General features: G+C 40.4%; 1 protein-coding gene across 4 annotated transcripts in view; it reads right to left on the bottom strand.

Moving 5' to 3' along the window:
• ttc3 (tetratricopeptide repeat domain 3) overlaps window positions 1-19,619 on the bottom strand; it is a 25,285-nt gene extending 5,666 nt beyond the window's left edge. Inside the window, exons 1-36 of one of the 4 annotated variants that reach the window (XM_080483032.1) lie at window positions 19,555-19,619; window positions 18,837-18,928; window positions 15,843-15,922; window positions 15,721-15,751; window positions 14,940-15,099; window positions 14,776-14,851; window positions 13,698-13,751; window positions 13,436-13,568; window positions 13,267-13,352; window positions 12,849-12,943; window positions 12,654-12,716; window positions 12,387-12,441; window positions 12,035-12,197; window positions 11,589-11,628; window positions 11,449-11,506; window positions 10,890-10,920; window positions 10,078-10,138; window positions 9,788-9,875; window positions 9,566-9,712; window positions 8,560-8,640; window positions 7,813-7,922; window positions 7,609-7,735; window positions 6,835-6,957; window positions 6,656-6,757; window positions 6,454-6,546; window positions 6,299-6,363; window positions 5,756-5,892; window positions 5,266-5,586; window positions 4,914-5,189; window positions 4,792-4,829; window positions 2,941-2,991; window positions 2,782-2,852; window positions 2,548-2,703; window positions 890-1,445; window positions 720-788; window positions 72-221 (exon numbers count right to left, since the gene is read on the bottom strand). In XM_080483032.1, coding sequence (XP_080339158.1) covers window positions 72-221; window positions 720-788; window positions 890-1,445; window positions 2,548-2,703; window positions 2,782-2,852; window positions 2,941-2,991; window positions 4,792-4,829; window positions 4,914-5,189; window positions 5,266-5,586; window positions 5,756-5,892; window positions 6,299-6,363; window positions 6,454-6,546; window positions 6,656-6,757; window positions 6,835-6,957; window positions 7,609-7,735; window positions 7,813-7,922; window positions 8,560-8,640; window positions 9,566-9,712; window positions 9,788-9,875; window positions 10,078-10,138; window positions 10,890-10,920; window positions 11,449-11,506; window positions 11,589-11,628; window positions 12,035-12,197; window positions 12,387-12,441; window positions 12,654-12,716; window positions 12,849-12,943; window positions 13,267-13,352; window positions 13,436-13,568; window positions 13,698-13,751; window positions 14,776-14,851; window positions 14,940-15,099; window positions 15,721-15,751; window positions 15,843-15,911 — 3,936 coding nt within the window. In that variant the 5' untranslated portion in view covers window positions 15,912-15,922; window positions 18,837-18,928; window positions 19,555-19,619. Of the gene's footprint in view, window positions 1-71; window positions 222-719; window positions 789-889; window positions 1,446-2,547; window positions 2,704-2,781; window positions 2,853-2,940; window positions 2,992-4,791; window positions 4,830-4,913; window positions 5,190-5,265; window positions 5,587-5,755; window positions 5,893-6,298; window positions 6,364-6,453; window positions 6,547-6,655; window positions 6,758-6,834; window positions 6,958-7,608; window positions 7,736-7,812; window positions 7,923-8,559; window positions 8,641-9,565; window positions 9,713-9,787; window positions 9,876-10,077; window positions 10,139-10,889; window positions 10,921-11,448; window positions 11,507-11,588; window positions 11,629-12,034; window positions 12,198-12,386; window positions 12,442-12,653; window positions 12,717-12,848; window positions 12,944-13,266; window positions 13,353-13,435; window positions 13,569-13,697; window positions 13,752-14,775; window positions 14,852-14,939; window positions 15,100-15,720; window positions 15,752-15,842; window positions 15,923-18,546; window positions 18,929-19,554 lie in introns of those variants that run through there. The other 3 variants (XM_080483030.1, XM_080483033.1, XM_080483031.1) reach the window with 3 other exon arrangements.

Below are 19,619 nucleotides of genomic sequence, written 5' to 3'. Positions count from 1 at the left end.
GAGGGAAAATAATAAATAAAAGTGTTGCGTAAACAGAGACACACACACACACACACACACGAAACACCTACTTTTACATTGGCATTAATTTTCTGAACGTCTCCTTCAAGTGAGACGACTTCTTCCCGTTTAGCGACCTTGACATCATCTGCGCTGTCTGTCATTTTCTGGATGTCCCGCTCCTGCTTCATGTTGCTCCTCTCTTTTTTGATGATGTCGCCCTAGAAAAGCAGGTCAATCCGTTAGAGGCTTTTTGCAGGCGCAAAACGCAGACACACTATAACAGACTAAAATTGCATGGTGACAATGTGCACTTGGAAAAAATCCACTCAAAACACATTTGTTTATTTCTTGTTAATATATCATACATTATATATAAAAAAAAAAAAAAAAAAAAAAAAAAAAAAAAAAAAAAAAAAAAAAAAATCGAGATTGACATATAAGCATATTTATATCACATATTTACTTATTCTGTGAAGACACTGAAACAAACAATGGCAGTTTTGTTGATATGATTTGTTATTTTCTGGTGTTTATATCCAAGTTTTGTTCTAGTTTATATTTTTGTACGGAAAAGAGAAAAGTTTATTTAAAAAAAACAACACCTGGAGTGTTTGGGTCTTAGTCACAAAGTAAAATTTTGTTGGATATATGAAGGATCTGTATCTGTAGTTTACCGTGTAAACATAATGAAGCAGAGAATGACCAATGTAACTCACCTGGTATTTTTCAAAAGGTTCATAAACTTCTGTGTTGACTGCGACGCTCCTCATTGCCTCCTGACACATCTACAATGACAACAAATAGGATTTCAAACTGAAATAAGGATTGTTTTGTTTTTTTAACCCACTACGTCTTTATCAGGATGTGCTGAAATGTTGATGCTGACCTGCACGGCTGCATCCACCTTCAAATATTGTCTGTCAGCTGTTGGATCGCTGCCAAGAACTTCACCTGCAGTCTCGCAGGTATAAAGATCCGCCTCCTTGTACCCGTTGGGTAAAAAGTAAGCGGCTTGCTCATCGTCGCCATTACTCCAGGGATATAAGGCGTTAGGTCCCGCTACCTGGAATTCACTTGCATATGGATTTGGGAGAACGTGACCGAGGTCGGCAGAGTTGTAATTATCCAAACCGCTGATGAAATCAGCGTCCATATCTGTCTGAAAACCAGTGAAGGAAGTGTCATCGTCAGGATCTGTGATCTCGTCCAGGTCGTCCAATCGGGTTCCTTGTACACCCTGCTGCAGCGCGACGGCATGCGTAGCCAGGCCGACGCACCGCCCGATCTTTATGAAGCGAAGAGAGTCGAGGAGGAAGGCCTCAAACCCGCCTGACTCCTGGATTTTGTGCTGGGCCACAGTAGGAAAATACTGCAGCTCGCCCACAAGCAGGGGGTCCTCGGCCAGCAGGGGGCCGTGCTCGTCCAGGATCTGAGCAAAGTAGCTGCGTTCACGGAGAAATCGGAAGAACATGGAGTTACGGTACAATGTATGTGGAACAGAGTGCAGTTATGCTGGAAGTAAATGTGTATAATTTCCGGCAAGTGAATGCTGAAGAGTCCAAAAAGAGACTCGGCTGATGAGTACAAATGCTTACGAGAAGTACTTGAAGTTACTCTACTTCCCATAAAAAGTCTGACTTCTGCACAGAGAATAAACCAATACATGAAAACAAGACCATCACCACTCATTTCCAACCCACAGTTCTCCAAATCAATCAAACCAAAGTCAATGTTTACAAATGAACTTGACAATGTAGCCATCAAACTGCATTAATGTTTTTCTGACGCCATCTTCAGAAACCCGCTGCATGGGTCTCTGGGATATCAAATATGGTGGCCACTCCAGCGAAAATATCAACGTTTGACCGTGAAACGGATCAGAGGTCATTGGTCCGGTGTGAATCGAGATCCAGTGAACAAACAGGTTCCTGCCTCTGGAACGTTCGGAAGTTTCTGTGGCCGCCAAGATGTCATCAAACCGGGTATGTTTCACCAAACTTAAATGCTGGAAATACGCGTTTTTGTGACTGTAGTGACGAATTTCCTTCAGAAAGGTACCGACGACGTATTAGAGATGTAAATCGACAACTAAAACTGAGTCCTAAATCTTTAAATTTTTTCCGTGTGGATTCTGGTAGAGGAACTTAAAGGTCAAAGGCGGTGACCTCATCGCGCTGACCTGCATCGGACCCAAAATGGACAGAATTTAGCTTGTTAGCTCGCAGGCTAACTGTTTGATTTACAACCTTAACGGCCGAGAAATAAATCTAAAGACTTGGTGAAACATTTTTGGGTTCACTTACAGTATATAACACAAGACCAGCATGTCTACATAGCTCTGGTTTGTTTTAAACATGTTGGAGAATAGTTTCAGGGGTGGAGTGATAGTTCTATATTAAATCAGTATTACATATAAATAACCTTCAAAAATAAATAAGTCTTTCAGTTTATTTCAGTTTTAAAATCAAGACAAATATGAAAGATGTCTATGATTCGATCTAAATTAATTACAGTTCGTCCATGTTGGAGTGTGTTTGCACTTACTCATACAAACTCTCTTTTGTCGAGTCGGGGTTGTTGTCCAAAATCTTTTTTAAGTGACTTCCGTGTCTGGTGCTGTGGTACTGTTCCTCAAAATGGGCCACCTGGTCTCGTAGGTGAGTGGGTACAGTGAACGGGTCGACGGGGTGAAGGAACGATCTGCGGACAACGAGCTCCACGTCAACGCCTCCAGAAGACCGTGAGGTTCAGAGTCGGTGTGAGGAAGAGGCAACTTACAAAGAGTCTTCTTCAATAAAGTCTGGGCTCCACTCGTCTCGCGGCGTTACACTTCTCATCGAATAACCGGCCTGAACGAAGAGAGAAGTGAACGTTTCAGAGAGATGACACAGAACACCGTTTCCTCCTAAAGCAACAACGAAAGACTCAATGTCTCACCCGTTGCGATTTCTTTTTCCGGCCTCGATTTTTAGTCTTCATAGGAGAATTCTGAAAGGAAATCCATGTGAAATGCATTTTAAACTTTTCAACTTGAGCTGAAAGCAGCCTGCTTGTGCAAGATAATTGTACTGGAATAATACAACATTCTTTTAGGAGTTGACATTTGTTTACAGCTCTGCGACTTCAACACACCACTTCAGCTCTACTCAGAAAATAAATGGTTTATATAATACTGCAGGTTTGACATTCTGTTATAAAAACACGTTAATGATACCATCCACCCGTCTTCTATATGGCTTTATCCAACTGAGGATCGCTGGAGCTGATCACAGCTGACTGAGTGATGGTTCACTCCGTCACACACGAGGGCATTTAGATCCACTAAACAAGTTTTTGGGCTGTGGGAGAAACCCACTCACTCAACATGCAAACTCGAACCAGGAATATCATCACTGTGAGGCCAGAGTGTGAGCCATTACATCACTGCATAGCGTTTGGCGATGCAACCATAAAACCAAAATCTGAGAATTAACCTGGGGCTGTGAAGAAAAGAAAAATTGATGACTTTTGTCGACTCTTTGTGGAGCCGTTTCAAGCATTACACACCCCAACGTCACACAACTGCTTTAATTAACTTTACGATGTTCAAAAATGCACAAAATGCTGTGAAATATGTTGCCAAAAGGTACGGCTCATTTGACATAAATTTGAAAAAATGTTTTAAACATCAAATATCACAATATTTATTGGCCAAAATGATTCATGTCCTTTCCTTCTCATCAATAAATAAACCAGTTCACAGTAGTGAGCAGCGCAACAGCAAGCATTTTAAAGTCTTAATTCTGAATATAGCCAACGATAACTTCTACTACACGTATCTGCTCTCCAATCAAAGAAACTAGATACTCGAGTTTTTAGGATGTGATCCTGAAATGTATTTTCTTTCTTGACACAACTCGGTGCTGAAGGGTCAAATAAGAAAATATTGCATCAGTGATCAGTCATTCTTGTGATTATCATTAGAACTACGTAACTTATAAGACTTAAAGTGATATATTTTAATACCAACAGCTGATTGAGAGCAGATTAATGACTCAAGTAGTTTACCCTTTTTTAGCTTACGTGTGAAAAATAAATTATTGATACTACTCTAGAAGATGGGTGAAAAGTTTTCATTCTGATTCTCATTGGGAAGACAAACTGGGATATATTTATGGAATGTTCCTTTTTAGAATTGAGATGTACAGATTACTTGTCTATTCTATTTTACTTTCATTTGATTCTTTACCATTTATGTTTTTGGCATCGACCGCCCCTCTGGAACAGTATTTTGTACGAGGACATGTAGAAGGTGTTAGGGTACGACAATAAACATCCTTGAATGTGCATCTCAAGATGGACAAAACTGATTGATCAAGTCATAAATAGTGGGAGGTCACCTGCACCAGCGCTCCCCTATTCTTTTAAACTATTAAAACTTTGGCTGACGAGTGAGGATTGTAAACACCCAGAAGAGTGAAAGCATCGTGTAACTGGCTAAAGTAGATGAGCTACCAATGAAATAAATGTTTTAACTTGTTTTTCTTCTTCTTAAAACCAGGTAGTGGGTGAAATAATTTCAAGGAGTATATCAGTACTGAGTTAGTCCTTAAAACAGATTCTAATAAATATTCGGGTAACTCAGTGAATAGAACCACAAGATGGAAATTCAGATATTAAATCTACCGGGATACATGACAACAATGTGCATCACTAATCATATCAGAGCTCCAAAATGTCAAACTATTCCTTTGTGTGTCAATTCCCTCACGTCATGTTCAAAATACTGCTTTGAAAACCAAAACTTACATTTTCATCTGACTTTTTTAAGACCGAACAATGTCCATCTGGAAAACAAGAACCAGAGGGAAAGGATGAAGTCAAATCGAAGGCCTCCGCATACAAGAGTCGGCTGATCTGGAAATACGTACCCATCATATCAAAATATTCATCCAGTAAAGTGTGACAGGAGACATAATCCTCTCTGTGCTCCTCCAGAGTCCAGATAAACAGCCTCATGTCATGGGACGGTGCCTGTTTTAGGTATTCAGTCACAGTCAAGCCAATGCTTGAAAAGAGCTCTGGCCTGGCGCCAAGCTTTTCTATAATCCTCTCCTGCAGAGGGCTGAAGTTAAGCAGAAGAGCCAGATCCAGCTGCTCCAGGTGTTCGGCGTGGCGTCCGATGAAGGACTGGGCCGCTTGCAGGCCTGCAGAGAGCAAGACGGAATGTCTCAAAAAGCAACGAGCAAAGAATTCACAGATCTTTTAAGTGGAAACACTGACCTGCGTCGTTGAGCTGACACGCCCAGCTGCTCAGCTTGGGATTCACATTGGAGCAGCTACTGAGATGGTGAACGAAGGCTCGAGCCCAGACCCGGTTCTTCCTCTCCAGCAGCAGCTCCACGGCCTGTCCCACCGTGTCCAGCTTCTCCTCCTGCCAGTTCAGGATCCTCGCCGCGACCTGGTTCCCCCGGGACGAGTCCAGCTCCAGCCAGGGCTTCAGGCTGCTGATCAGATCCAAGACGTGCAGGTTCTTCTCGTCCCGAAGAAGATCCAGCTTTTGGCTGATCTGCAGAAGGACTCGATCTCTGTAATGCAGCCAGGCTGAAAACAGACGAAGCAGTTAATGTTAATAAAGCAGAGTTGTAAGAAGATCACTTGAAGCTTCTGCAGCATGAATCGTACATCAGAGCAATACAGAACCCAGATTGGAATAGTTTGTTCAAATATTTGGGTTTTGATTGGCATCTTTAATAGCCGTTTCAGGCAGTACCTTTCTGCTGAGTCTGAGATGCCGAGTCTTCGTTCTTCTGCAGGATCTCATCGTTGAAGGATTGCGTCTCCTTACATGACTGTTTGTGCATCTTCCTCTTGGCCTTGCGCTCCTCCTTCGACTTTAACTTCTTCTGACTGGAAGGAAAAGGAGGGAGAAACAGCAGATTTCAAACGACAGAAATAAATATGTATTTACTAGTTTCTTGTAACAATGACACACTGGGATGTCATTGTGACTCTTGATGTCTGCATTTATTAGGTCTAAAAAAAAAACCAGTCTGCATCTATTGTCAGATCAGTTGAGGACTTTAACCATTCTTTCATTTAAATGTGACATATACACCTCAAACAGCAAAATTCAACTCGACTGACAGACGATATTTTGCAAAACAAAGCCGTTTCTCGACCTGCACATGTTTGCGAAGCGAGAATGTGAAGAATGCAAGTTTATGAAGCTTGACCTTGTGGAAAATGCCGGCACAGACCAGAACACCACACACAGTGGCAGTGAAACAGACACAAACAAGAGACTCTCACTAACCTTGTACATTTCTGATTCACTTTAGGCTTTGTCGTGGTTTGTGGTTTTGGGATAGCAGCTTCAAACTGATAAGAGAAAGAAAAGCAAGCAAACAAACTTAAACAAAATGATGATTGATCTTAAAACCCTGCTTCACCTCCAGACGTTTATCTTACCTTACACTTTACCAGGCCCGTCGGACCGTAGATTTTGATATTACAAATGAAGCCGACACAATCAGGAGTCAAACATGGTTCTTGAAGAAAATCCTGCGAAGCAGCAACACAAAGAGCCGTTCAAATCAAAGTGTTCGTTCTCAGCAGGTCGTGGAAATGCTCCTCTGTGATGAGGACTGAAATGCAGAGAAATGAACTCAACCTTTTCATTCTTTTCATTGTAGACCGACGTCTTGAGGCTCTTCCAGCAGGCCATGTGGTATTCTACCGTGCAGCTTTGACAGCAGCACATCTGAATGAAGCCCTGCACATGGAGACACGCACGCTCAGAAACGAGCTCGGTGTTTAGACCCCTGAAGACCCCGACGAGCAGCCACTTACCTTAAAGTCCGGGTCGGTGAAGAAGATCTCAGCCTTCACGGAGTAGATGCATTTTTCCATGCGGCAAATGGCATCTGGAGCCGGGGGAAACCTGCACGTCTCGATAGCGCTCTCCAAAATTTCCTGGAATGGGGGAAAACACAAGTCAGTAAACATGTGATAAATACACAATAATGTCGGAGGAAAGCCTGCAATTGATGAATGCGTATGATTTGAAAGAAAGACTAAAGTTATGTCTTCATGGCACCTCTATAAAAATTAAAAACAAAAAAATCTGCTGCTGCGCTGTCATGTCAATTCTTATAGTTTGCCATTCTAATATATTGTGGGTAAATTTATGTTTACAGTTGTATTTATTTGTAAAATTAATTTTTCTGAAAGGTTAAACTGTTTTATTGCAACCTTAGCAGAAATTTGACCGAAATATGGATAAAGTTTAACATTTATAATTTCTCCTTGCTGCATGAATATTGCATTAGTTTTGTATTTGTATTACAAATACTGAAATCCACACAAATAAAGATTTTTTTTAAACTAATAAACTTCATTTTATAAGGTGTCTTTTTTTGCCCCCAGTGTAAAAGAACAGTCATAACTGAATGGTCATATTATAGGCCTACAAACAAGACAGTTTCCAAAATGTATCAAATCTGCACTATATCCACATTATACTCATCAGAACAATATTTCTTAAACTCAGTATAATGATAGTCCTGAAGGTTTTTCTTTGGCTTTGCATTCAAGCTGTCGCTATGTGTGTAAATGAAGGCGTACCTCGAAATACTGCGGCTGCGTTTCTTTCACAACCTCTTTAGTAAAAGGCCAGGTGAGTTTCCCAGGAGTGATTTTATTCCTCACCATCTGCAGCGAGTTTGAAAACTGTTCGAGAGCCACTGCAAACCTGCAGAGAAAATAGAGAAGAGCCGTGAGCACCGCGGGAAACCGCCGAGACAAAAAAAGCGTGAAAAACCGAAGTACCTGTTTTCCCTGAAGAAGACTCTGCCGAAGGCGTAGTAAACCAGACACTGGAACATCCTCTCCTCGTACGATTTGATCTTCTCCAGGACTTTCTGAGCTTCTGTCAGTTCCTGAAAAAAACCAAATGAAGTGAAAACTGTTACAGAACTCTTCATAGACATGTCCACTGTAAATATCACAATAATAATAAAAAAAAGCATCATATGTAACAATCAAAATTTAACTACTAGTTTATAAGTTATGAATATTGAAATAACTAAAAATAAATTACTTTTAAGGATCATTTTTATTTAGGTCTAATCTTTAAAAAAACAACATTGTTTTACTTCAATGATTACAATTATTAAGTTACTAGAAATAATGACGGTAATTCTAATTCATATTTATGTTTCAATTAACTAATCGGTTCCAATTCAATCATTTAAATTTGTAACTTTATACACTGGCCCATCTTTTTTTTTTTATCTTTAAAAGACAAATCTTTTGTAGGAAATTAAGGCAAGACTGAACTGACAATTAAAAATCAAGGTTGAAGTAAAGTCTCCTAAAAAAAAAATTTCACTTTTGTCGAATTAAAAAAGAAAAAATTCATAAGTAGAAATTGAAATTCGGAATAAAACGGTTTCATCTGAACACAAAATGATTACAAACCTTTGCATTCATAAAAAGGCGACAAGATCTAATTTTAGGTTAAGAAATCGATGCATGTGTATAAATAAAAACAAGTGAAAATATAAAATGAGTCACCTCAGGCTGACCGATGTCTGTGAGCGCAGACGCGCGGCCAAACATCAGCAACAGTACGTCCACAGTGGAAAGTCCCACTTCCTGTGAAGAGACAACAAATCATCCCTCAGAGCATTAAGACCAACATCAGAGTGGATCGTGAGTCCAATGATGGAAAGTCAGTGGTCAAGAGATTATTGCTGCATGCACTCCAAATGTTTTGAAAATACTACATATCAACTTCTTTATTAGATCCTTTTCAATTTAAACTGAAGGAAAAAAAGAAAAATGCATCAGTTAGTGCAACTAAAAAGACAAAGGCTGCCACACAACGAGAGAAATGTTGAAATTTAGCAGTTCTGTGCGACAAAACACTCATTCAGCAAAGTATTTATTTATTAATTAGAAAACGGGACAAGTCAGCAAACCTTGGAGACCTTTTAGCAAAGACTCTGATTCAACAGAAAACATGTACGTTTGTCAGATATTTCGTTCAGCTGTGTTAAGGCGGTACCGGTTACAGACCAGAATTTCCTTTGTGGGGATTGATTGGCTTTATATGGAGTGATTTAAGCCCCTCAACATTAGGCGTTTACAGAACACGGCATCAACATCCCAGGTCCTGTGTGTTGAGGAGCATGCTGAGCATTTATAAAGTCATTGCATTAAACTGTATGCAGCTGCTGTGGGAGCACCGCAGGGGAACCCTCCATTAATGAAGCCTCTGTTCATCACTGTGTGTTAACACTTTAAATATTTCCACCCCGCTGTCATATCAGCCGCCTTCTTACTGGCCGTTTACAGCATGTTACAAACAATTAAATCTGCCCTGATCCAATACTTCCAGTTCAATCAAGAAATCTTTAGTTACATAAATATCACTTTTTCCATAATCCTAAATGTCCCTTGATTTGGCATAATTTTGCGTCACTTCTAGATACAATCCATCGCTGATCGTGGAAGGAGGTTATAATCATCACACACACAGAAACAGCACCAGGTTCCTGATGAGAACCCCCTTCATTACCTTTGGGGTGGTTTTTTCCAGCAACGCCAGCGCCTGGCTGAAAGCCTGCTCGGCGTTGCGGGTGCGGAGGTCCACCAGGGCGGCGTGGGCGTCCCGCACCAGAGATTTCAGCTCCTGACACACTATGCCTTTATTGTCAGTCTCATTCTGTTCCAAAGAAAGGAAGCGGGTCATTTCAAGCTTTCGTCTAAAGGTAGAAAGCTTCGTCAAGCAAAGTCTTACTTTGGCTCCAGCCGTGGTATTCTTGTTTTTAGCTTTCTTTTTTGCAGCAGTGTTCGACTCCACCTTTGCATTTTTGGAAGACGACTCACTGGAAAGAAAACAAAATCAGACTTATGACGAAGTGAAGCTCTTACTGTCCGTTTTATTATATCGTCTTTGAGAGATGAATGAAAACAGGAGTTGACTGGAAACGTGCAGCAGTGACACGGCTTCAGCTGCTCTCTGCACAACAGAACATCGTTCACCAGCACAATCATCAATGGGAGGAATCCAAAAGCAACACAGCTTACCTTTTTGAAGGTTTCGGGTCTTTGGTGTTGCCTGGTTTCTGTGCAGTCTTGTCATTTTTGGCTGGAGGGAGAATAAAATTTATCTTTTTTAAAGTCTGCAACAACAAATCCATTCTAACAAATGCTTCTGTTTTTCAAGATTTGAAGGTCTCAGTGAGAACTAGTTTGGAAAAGACACAGAAAAACATAATTTCCACAAGTCATCGGGTGAGAGCTGGAATTGGGGGAGTGCATTTCCCAGCCTCTCGGTGTTCATGCTCAGGAATGTATTGCAAGATAAATCCTGTGACTCGGTTCACGGTGACCCAGGTCTGCAGATATGATGAAGGTCACAACAGGAAGTTTGCGCAGTTTTTACGGATTGGATGCACCGCTCCTCCGTTGTATACCAATACTAGGAATTCCTTGATTTTGTTAGAAGGGTCCTTATGGGAAAGCTAGGACTATATTTAGTCATGTATTATATATTCTTAGAAACCTGTACTATTTATATTATAAGTACTTTGTAGTCGAGTTAATAAAAACATTTTTAAAGTTGGATTGCAACTGTCAAAGGTTTTGCCCTTAAGCTGAATGTTCAAAAATGTATTTACCTATAATACAATCACAATTCGATAAACGCGAGTATTGATAAAATCAGTTTTAGTCTTGCTAGTCGCTTTTCAAACTACAAGCCGAATCCCCTGCGCCACATAGCTCTGTGGCGCCCCCAAGAGGAAAACTACCACATCAGAAACATTTCAGAAAATACTGTAGCTTTGGTGCTGCCTGTGCAAACAAAATTAGATCATTTATCAAACAAAAAAACTCACCTGACTGTTTGTCACCTTTGACCACTGATACCTGTACACACACACACACACACACGAAAGCTTTAATGGCTTCAATGCGTGAAACGAAAGTATGAAAAAAAAGAGAAATGGAAACCAAACTAAAGCTGATGACATTAAATTATTACATCATTAAAAAAAAGGACAACTTTAAAAGCGGGTTTGTCAATTTTCAGCTTCAGCAGCCTGATACTTTGCGGTTATTGATTTTATTTGTAGATTTTAACATAAATCCTCATGAGAAGCAAATGAATTACAACAAAGCTCCATTCTTCCATAAAATGTACCCGTTGGTGTAAAATATTACGTTAGCCGCTCTAGTTTTAAACTAAGACAATAGCATCACCAACAGTTCACCATTTAACGTTCAAATTCAAAGAACATGAACAGCACAGATTTAAACAAGAGATGTTTAATGTTTCTATCTAGTCACATTAAGTTTCTGAATTACAAATTGTTTGTTTTGCTGACATTATAAATGTGGAGAATAGACTGGATGATACGTTTCTGCAGTGTGATCAAAAGCTGAACAATTACTGACCTTTGGTGCAGGTTTCTTTTTATTCACCTCTCCAGTCTGTTGCGCGACACTGACACTGCTGCAGAGAGAAAATAAAGACGTCAAGTTCAGAGTTAATCAATAGAATCTACCTGTCAATGGGAGGTGAGACACCCGCGTACCCTTTACTTGAAGACTTCTTTGGACAACCAGGCGTGAGCACTAAAAGCCAGAGAAGGAGAAACATTTAGATTCAAGTCTTTTTTTATCATTTGAAAGGAAACTTTTTTTTTAACCATATCTAGTATTCTGCAGGTTAGGAAATTCAAGTTATTGAAGTGTGGCTTATTTGAAATGCAAAGCCTGAATGCACAGTTTAAAGAGGCAGCAAAGACAAATCGTACTTTAAAAAAACTATTCACAGCCAGTATATGCACTTTATTTATCGTAACATTAAGGGATCACTTCTTCCCCATTGACCTTATAACCACAATGTGTCTGTCAATCTGACAGACTTCTTTCCTCTCTTAATCTCAAGATTATGAAAAATGTTCTTCTGGACATCATAGAGTCTCTTTGAGAGAGTCAGATTTTTATTATTCTTTTTTGTTTTTAAGGGTTGACACACCATTGGCATCTATCAATTCGTCTATGAATTTCTGTTGCTGCTGCTCCAGGTCTCTCATTCCCTCGTGGTCGGTTTTACACAGCTCCTGGCCTCTTGAGTTGGCGCTGAAGGCTTCTTGGGGCTGTCCACAGTAGAACAAGGCCTCAGCAAATCGATAGTGTCCCTGAAACCAAGAAAAGAAGAGTCATCATTTCATCTGGCCTTTACGCCAAAGCTCAAGCTCAGGAAAAAAAAAAAAAAAATACATGAATTTATAAATACGGTATAATTCAATTGTAAACCATAAAAAGTAAAAGTTTCAACAAAAGAGCAAATATTTTTATATATATTTTTTTTTTAAAGATGAACATACTTTTGCCCAGAATGGTTTTATCAGAGTCGCACATTTCCCATCGCCAACTGCTTTTCTGAGAAGAAAAACCAAACACACACACATTTAAGTCTCTGCTTCGCTATAATGTGGAACAAAAGTTAAGTAACTCAAAATCACTGCAAGCCAACGTGACTCCGTTCAGAGTCAGACTCAGACTACACAGAGCTTTGGAAAGTTTGGATTTCCATGTCAAATGAAGCCAGAATAAGACACTTTGCAGAGACTTTGTGGCTGTGAGGTACTTACAGATACTTCTTACTGCGGATGTAGCACAACGCTCTGTTTCCATAAAGTATGTGGTTGTCTGGGCTGGAAAGATCAGAAGGCTTCGTTACAAAACATTCATTCAAATATGAATATAAATAGAAGCACAAAACTAAAACTTCACACGACACAGTAACAACAGTAAAGTTTACATTACGGAGACGTTTGATGACTTACTAAAAACGGATGGCTTCAGTGTAAAACTTCAGAGCATTTTCATACTCCTGCTTCTGGAAATGTCTGTTTCCTCTCATCTTCTTTTCTTCACTTTTCTAGATGAGGGACACAACAGGATTTTTTAATGGATGTTTATTTTTAACATGCAAAGAAAACTGGGGGAAGAAAAAGCAGATAAAGAATCTATAATTTATGGGGGAAAGGCTATTGATGTATATATAAAAACATAAAGTGAAAAGTAATAATCTATTCTTCAATCTTTTACCAGTCATGGGTAATATCCAGCCACCTGCACTTGTTATTGACTATGATAGTACCGGTGTGATGATCATTGGTAAACAAATAAAATCAGTTACTTACATGTTGATCAGTTCCAACAATTAACATTTCATACAAAATAATTGCAGTGAAGTTGTACCTCTAATTGATGGTCGGATGGCTTATGCATCAGCGACCTCATGGTCTTCTCCACGTCGCTTCCCATTTCCTGAACATACTTGGCAACTGCATTAAATCAAAGGGTAACAGTGTGAGTGCATGCTGTGCTGGCGTGGACTCTCGTGACCTGCAGCGAGGCGGCCTCTTACACTCCGTGAAGATCAGGCGGAACACAGTGTGGCACATGTCGGTGCTCTTGAACACCGACAGGAGGTCGTGCAAGCACAGGTCTCCGAGCTGCTCCAAGTAAATCATGGCTTCGTGGAAAACATGTGGAGAGCGCTGCGGGATGAAACGGCTGTGTTTAGCTATCAAGGTGAAATAAACACAGAGGTCGCCTATAACGGTGAAGATATATTTTGTAGTCCTCTGAGTTCAAATGTTATAAATACTTTTTCTAGTAAAACTTACCAAGTTGAACATGTTGCTGATGATAATAATCTGTCGTGTCAGTATCTTTTTCATCTGGAAATGAGCACAAAAGCAAACATGAAAGACTAGAACAGGAATTCAGATTAAAATAAACATACCAGCGCCTGAAGCAAATCTTTACAGACAAAATAAGGTAGAACCCCGACATCGACAGAGAGAAAAAAAAACTTTTACAATTTGATGAAAAAAAGGTGTCAAAAGTGTGTGGAAAGACAGGTGTGACTGTAAAATGAGGAAATGATTTCCACAATGATCTGTATCAGTAGGGTAAGACACTCTGCTTGTGGCCCTCAAGGGAGTTCTGACGAACACCAATGACAGATAATGAGCAAATAATGTACACAAAGAAATACGGTTTATCACCAAAAATTTGTGCTGTCAAAAGTAAGGTGTTAACTTAATCAATTGATTGGAAACGTTTAACTCGTTAATTTTTTTTAACGTAATTAACGCAGTTTTGTTTACTTCCGATTTTTTAACTCCCTTACTGGAGCAGCAGCATGTGCAGTGTCAATGGGTGCAGCACTGTGACTATAGAGCAAAAATAATAAAAACTTAAATTAATAAACATCTTACACAAATCTAGTTTTTGTTGATCATGGAGAAACCGTTTCATGCAAAGCTAAAAGGACGTTATGAAAATTGATTTTAAATATAGTCTGTGTGTTGAGTCGACATTAATTCTGTGGTTTTCCATGAATAATTATCCATTAAAAGTTTTAGTCTTCAGTAGAAAAACAATGCGATTAATCACAATTACAGAAAATTGTGCAATTAACTAGTTAATTTTTTTTTATCAATTGACAGCGCCACCAAAAATACAACTTTACTCATTTCCAGCTGCTTCTATTTATTCCCACTTTTGCCATTTCCCCCCTTCATAGACAAATGGGTTTACATTCTAAAAAGGCTGTTGACCCACATTCCTCCCTCCCCCCTTACTGTTGAAAACTGTTTATGACATGGTTGACACGAGTGCAAATAGCACAAAATCACATGAGCTGCATATTTTCTCTAAAAACATAGGAAACACTGAACAAGCCGATCAGTTACTTACAGATGCCTTCTCCAGTGAATTGAGGATCCTTTCAACTAAGTGTATTACGGTGAGGTTGTTCATAGTCAAGTCATCACTGTTGCAAAAGGGAGACAATAACAGACTTAACAGGCCAAACATGGATATTTCATAAACACTGTTCAAGGTAATGAGTGTCTTCTGACCTTTGTTGTCTCAGGCCGATCTCAATGGCCCACACGAGAGTGTTACTGAACCTGTCTGGCTGCAGCAGGGTGGGGAGCCAGATCGCACAAATCTTCATCCGCTGAACAGCATCTTTCTTCGTCTCGACGGGGATGAGACTAAACTTATCAAAAATCTCATCTGACAAAAAGAAAAATGTGCAGAGATGGCATAAAGGGAAAAGAAGCAGGACAGAAGAAAGGAAGAAACTTTTGGACAATTGAAGGCAGACTATTGGATTCTTCACTTGTGAAATTTCGTCCAGCTCAATAACAATTTGGTTTGTAATCAAATAATCTGAAGCATAGCAGCTCGTACTCAAATTGTGAACGTTTTTGCTGCAGCTTCATCAGTACACATTTTCAAAACAGCAAAATGTTCATGCCACAGAATGAAACAATGCATTTATTTTTTTTTTTAAACAGAGAGAGAAACTTGTAATTAAAGCATTACCCTTTTTTATCTTCTATACGTGACATAAATGATAGTTCTCATGAAAACCACGGATTCCAAAGCTCATTAGGAACACCTTTTTCCAGCCATTTCAAACACTTTAGCAGGAGTACTTTTAAGGATCAGTCGACAGGCCCGTCAGCAGGATCAGTGTAAATGCAACATGAGCTATCAGATATGATCTCCTGCTCCAGTTACCGCTGTACCATTAACAAAAAAGCCCATACTGATTATAATCCTATGTAAAATTATAAGAATAAACCCAGCAAAAAAAACCACCTCATAACCCTTAACGTATGTGTTTCTTACCTGAGGGTCTAAATGTGATGATGGTTTCAGACTTTTAAGAGAGCAAAACAAAAGAGAAGTGTGTCAGTGACAGACAAAACAAGACTGAAGTTAAAATAAGTTTGTAATGGTTTAAAACTCACTTTGGAATTGCTAAAAGGCTTGGGGAACCATCCCACGCCACAGTCCGAGTCAGAGTCTGAATCTGACATTCTGTCAAACTCTGGGGAAAAAAGTAATTTCACACACGTCACTCGAAGGCATCATGACGAAGTAAAGCAGTGCAATCCTCTGAGGGCAACACCCTAAAAGATTTGCTCCAACTGAGCAGCTTGTCGTCGTACTTTCTGCAGAAGTCATTACTTCAGGAAATCAGGAGCACATTCACATTTTCCAGGTTTTGCTTTGATTCACAAAAACTCTGTTCTGTGAGTTTTAGTTGGATTGTGGAAGAGGAAACTCCGCCAGCAGAATGAGGATGGAGTCGGTTTGAAAAGCTGCTCCCAGGCCCATTTTACTCAACATTTTCAAGGGAAAACGCAAAAAGATTTCAGTCTGAAAGACGTCAATGTTATGAACGTCAGTCTGGAGTAAATGGAAGATATCCGGCAGCATCAGTTATAGACTTTTCATTTTTACTACATCCCTTCCCTGAATCGACAATCGTCTTTTTGTTCACATTAGCTGGTGCCGTGTTGAAGATGTCAGCCTGAGCACAAAGCAAACTGCCAAGTTTCCTATTTGCATTTCCTAACTTGAGTTCGCCTGGAAAACTGTACCACAGCTTTTATGATTTGAGCAAACATCGAGTAACTTCTATTGCAACCAAATCAGTTTGTGTTGCCAAATTAAAAATGAGTCTTTTCATGATGACTCCAACACAAAGTAAAAGGGAGAGCAGCCAAAGAGCTTCCACATGGGCAAAGGAAACAGGAAAAACCCCTTAAACAGGAAGTTCAGAGTCCGCTTGGGTGCGGCTCCATGTTCAAAAAAAAATAAATATATATATATATATATATATATATATATCTGTAAGGACTGACCTGGAACTAAAAACTAATGTTTAGTGTTAAAACCTTTATCATACATTATTCTGCACAAGAAAAAATGCCAGGCAGTTACACACAATAAAGTATTACTTAAGCCGACACTGATCACGTCATACAAACATAACACAAAAATAGGATAATTGATCCCGAACAAGCTGCTGCTAATCACACCTTGTTTGACCCACAAAATGGCCGCGATATACTCTGTTCGGGTGTGTTGACATTCCCGTTTGGTCAGGACCAGAGGTCTCTTCAGTTCAGAGTTTGTGGGAGATTTCACGTTGTCCCAAAAGAAACGATTTTTCCCTGGAGCTCATAAGCGATCTCTGTTTAAACCTTGGGTCTTGGTTAGTTTTGTTTTAATTGGGGGGGGGGGGGGGGGGGGGGGGGGGGGCAGGCGCAGAAAGAAAAAGTTGGAAAATATTTTGCGGGCAGACGTGGAGTTGTCAGGTAGAAGTAGTGAAAAAGACTGATAATTAGTCAGAAGACTATGTAGCGCAGTTGATTGTGGCTACCCATTAGCCACGAGCTAACTGGCCTAGCCACCACGGGCTAAAGCGGCGGGATTTCCAGTCCGGACCAATCGATGAACCGTTTTACTTCTTTACTTCCTCTCTGGTCAGTGTTTGTTTCAGCAACAGCGCCCCCAAACAAGCAGCTGGTGCAATTGCGTGACATTTTCTACGAGATTTTTGGAACATCCCAATAGTCCCTCCTAACTCCTTATCTATTGACTTTTCCTTAACCCCGGAAGTGTTTTGTGGGTATAAGGACTGTCCGAATTCTCAATAAGCAAAGGAAAGGAGGCTTGTTGCTTCCTTTAGAGCCTCCTTTAGCTTAGGAACCACTGATGGAATTCCTTACGGCGACAACATTTAAAAGGGGCCCACTCATCTGAGCGTTCAGGGAAACTCACAATGTCGGAAAAAGGTAAAGTCGATAGTTAAGGAGTTAGGAGGGACAATTCGGACCACTCTCAAAAGTGAATGTGAACGCCACCCGAACCAAATGAAAGTGAAAAGCCAAAACAGTAATCATATACACACACATATATATATGAGTATAAGTAAATGTGTGTGTACTTTGTGTTTTTCAAGGGCAGCAACATTAACCACTTTAATGTGCGAGAGATAGTTTGAACCTAAACTAATTAATCAAAAAGAAGATTGCTCGTCTCCCAAACCAGGCCGAATTGCTTCATACTCTTGTGAACACAGCCAGGCCGCTGTTGGGAGTTAAATCTTTCAAGTTGACTAAATGTAGGTGTGGTTTCTTCGGAAGTCTGTAGGATTCGTTTCAGCGCCATTAGCTCACGTTTTGTTCGCGTCATGAGGTAAAACATCTGAATCAGCCGTTTGGTGTAATTGTCCAGATGCCCCATCATCAAAAGCACTAGAAACAGAATACTCGAACCAGCACCGTCTGCGGCCTGCTGCGTTTTTACCACGACACCAACGAGTTGGTTCAGTTTCTGTCGCCGCGCCTCACTTTATCACAACAATGTCGAAGCGTACCTGGTTAGCATCCGAGCTAACAAACACAGATGCTTCCAGAGACACGTCGAATTAAGTTAAGCAGCCACGAGGACAATCCAACACCGTCATCTAAACTAAAATAGTATTTTATGATTAATTGTAACCCTGTTAGGGCCCCTCTGGGCCGTTTCCTCACTTTTCTTCGTACTTTGTTCCCGCTCCCGGAGAGCGCGAGCCCAGCGACTGTTTTGACTCGCGAGCACTGTGGCGACATCTGGAATAAAAACGTGACGAGAAAAGACAAACCAAAGAAAAACACGCACCTTATTTTGATTAAAGTGTCGAATGAAGGCTTTTAGGAGAGCTCTTCTACGATACTGTTCATATTCGTGGATGCGGAAGCAAGCGACGCCACTCACACTCTACGCAACTGAACTCTTCGTCTTCTTCTTCTTCTTCTCCTTTCATTTATTGGCGGGTTGCAAACAGCGTAAGGCGTTTACCGCCACCTACTGCACACGAGTGTGTAGCGTCACGTACCCATCTTTATAGTCTTACCTATTAAATGGGTCTCTCTTAGAAAGTTGAACAACGCCTTTATGACATTACATACTTTTTATTTCTCTCCTTCTATTCCAATAATGCCAGCCAGGCTCCAGTCCCGTTGCGCTGCTCTCACTTCCCCTTGTAGCCTCTTTCGTTCTGCTGTAAATTTTACACAGTGCATTAATATATGTTCCACATTCTTTCACACCACATCGCTCACACGTCAGTATTCTTTTTACCCATTACATTCATTATGTCATTCAGACCAGTATGTCCCACCCTCAGTCTCATCATGATAATTTCTTCTCTTCTGTTCCTTTCTTTAAAGATTTTTGTTCTTAGTGATTTTTGTATGTTGTAATATTTCCTTCCGTTCTCATCCTTTTGCCTTCTTTCCTGCCATATTTTCTTACCCATTTCCCTTATCATTGTTTTACCCTCTCCTTTTCCATATGGTATTGTGACTGTTATATTCTTATCCAGAGCCTTTTGTGCTTGGTTATCTGCCACCTCATTGCCCTTCACCTCTGCGTGAGCTGGCACCCAGCAGAACTGTACCTCAATGCCACCCCTGTGAAGTCTGTGCAGATTGTGCTGCATTTCAATGAGCAAGTCTTCCCTCATACTGTGTGTTGACTTTAGGCTTTCTAGCATAGCAAGTGAGTATGTGCATACCAGCCCCCTTTCTGGTCTGACCTCCTCCACCCACTCGAAACTGAACTCACGCTCGACGCCACACATTACGCCAGCGTAAGTGAAGGGCCGTGTCTTGTTTTGAATCTTACCTTTTTCCGGTTTAATAGCGGGCGGTACCAGCTGTCGAGGTGCATGACCGCCTCCTTCTCCGCTG

This window comes from Lipophrys pholis (genome assembly GCF_963383615.2).
Source record: "Lipophrys pholis genome assembly, chromosome: 16".
In the NCBI taxonomy this organism is placed as follows: domain Eukaryota; kingdom Metazoa; phylum Chordata; class Actinopteri; order Blenniiformes; family Blenniidae; genus Lipophrys; species Lipophrys pholis.
Note: the sequence above shows the minus strand (reverse complement) of the source record. Positions and strands in the feature narration are given on the sequence as shown.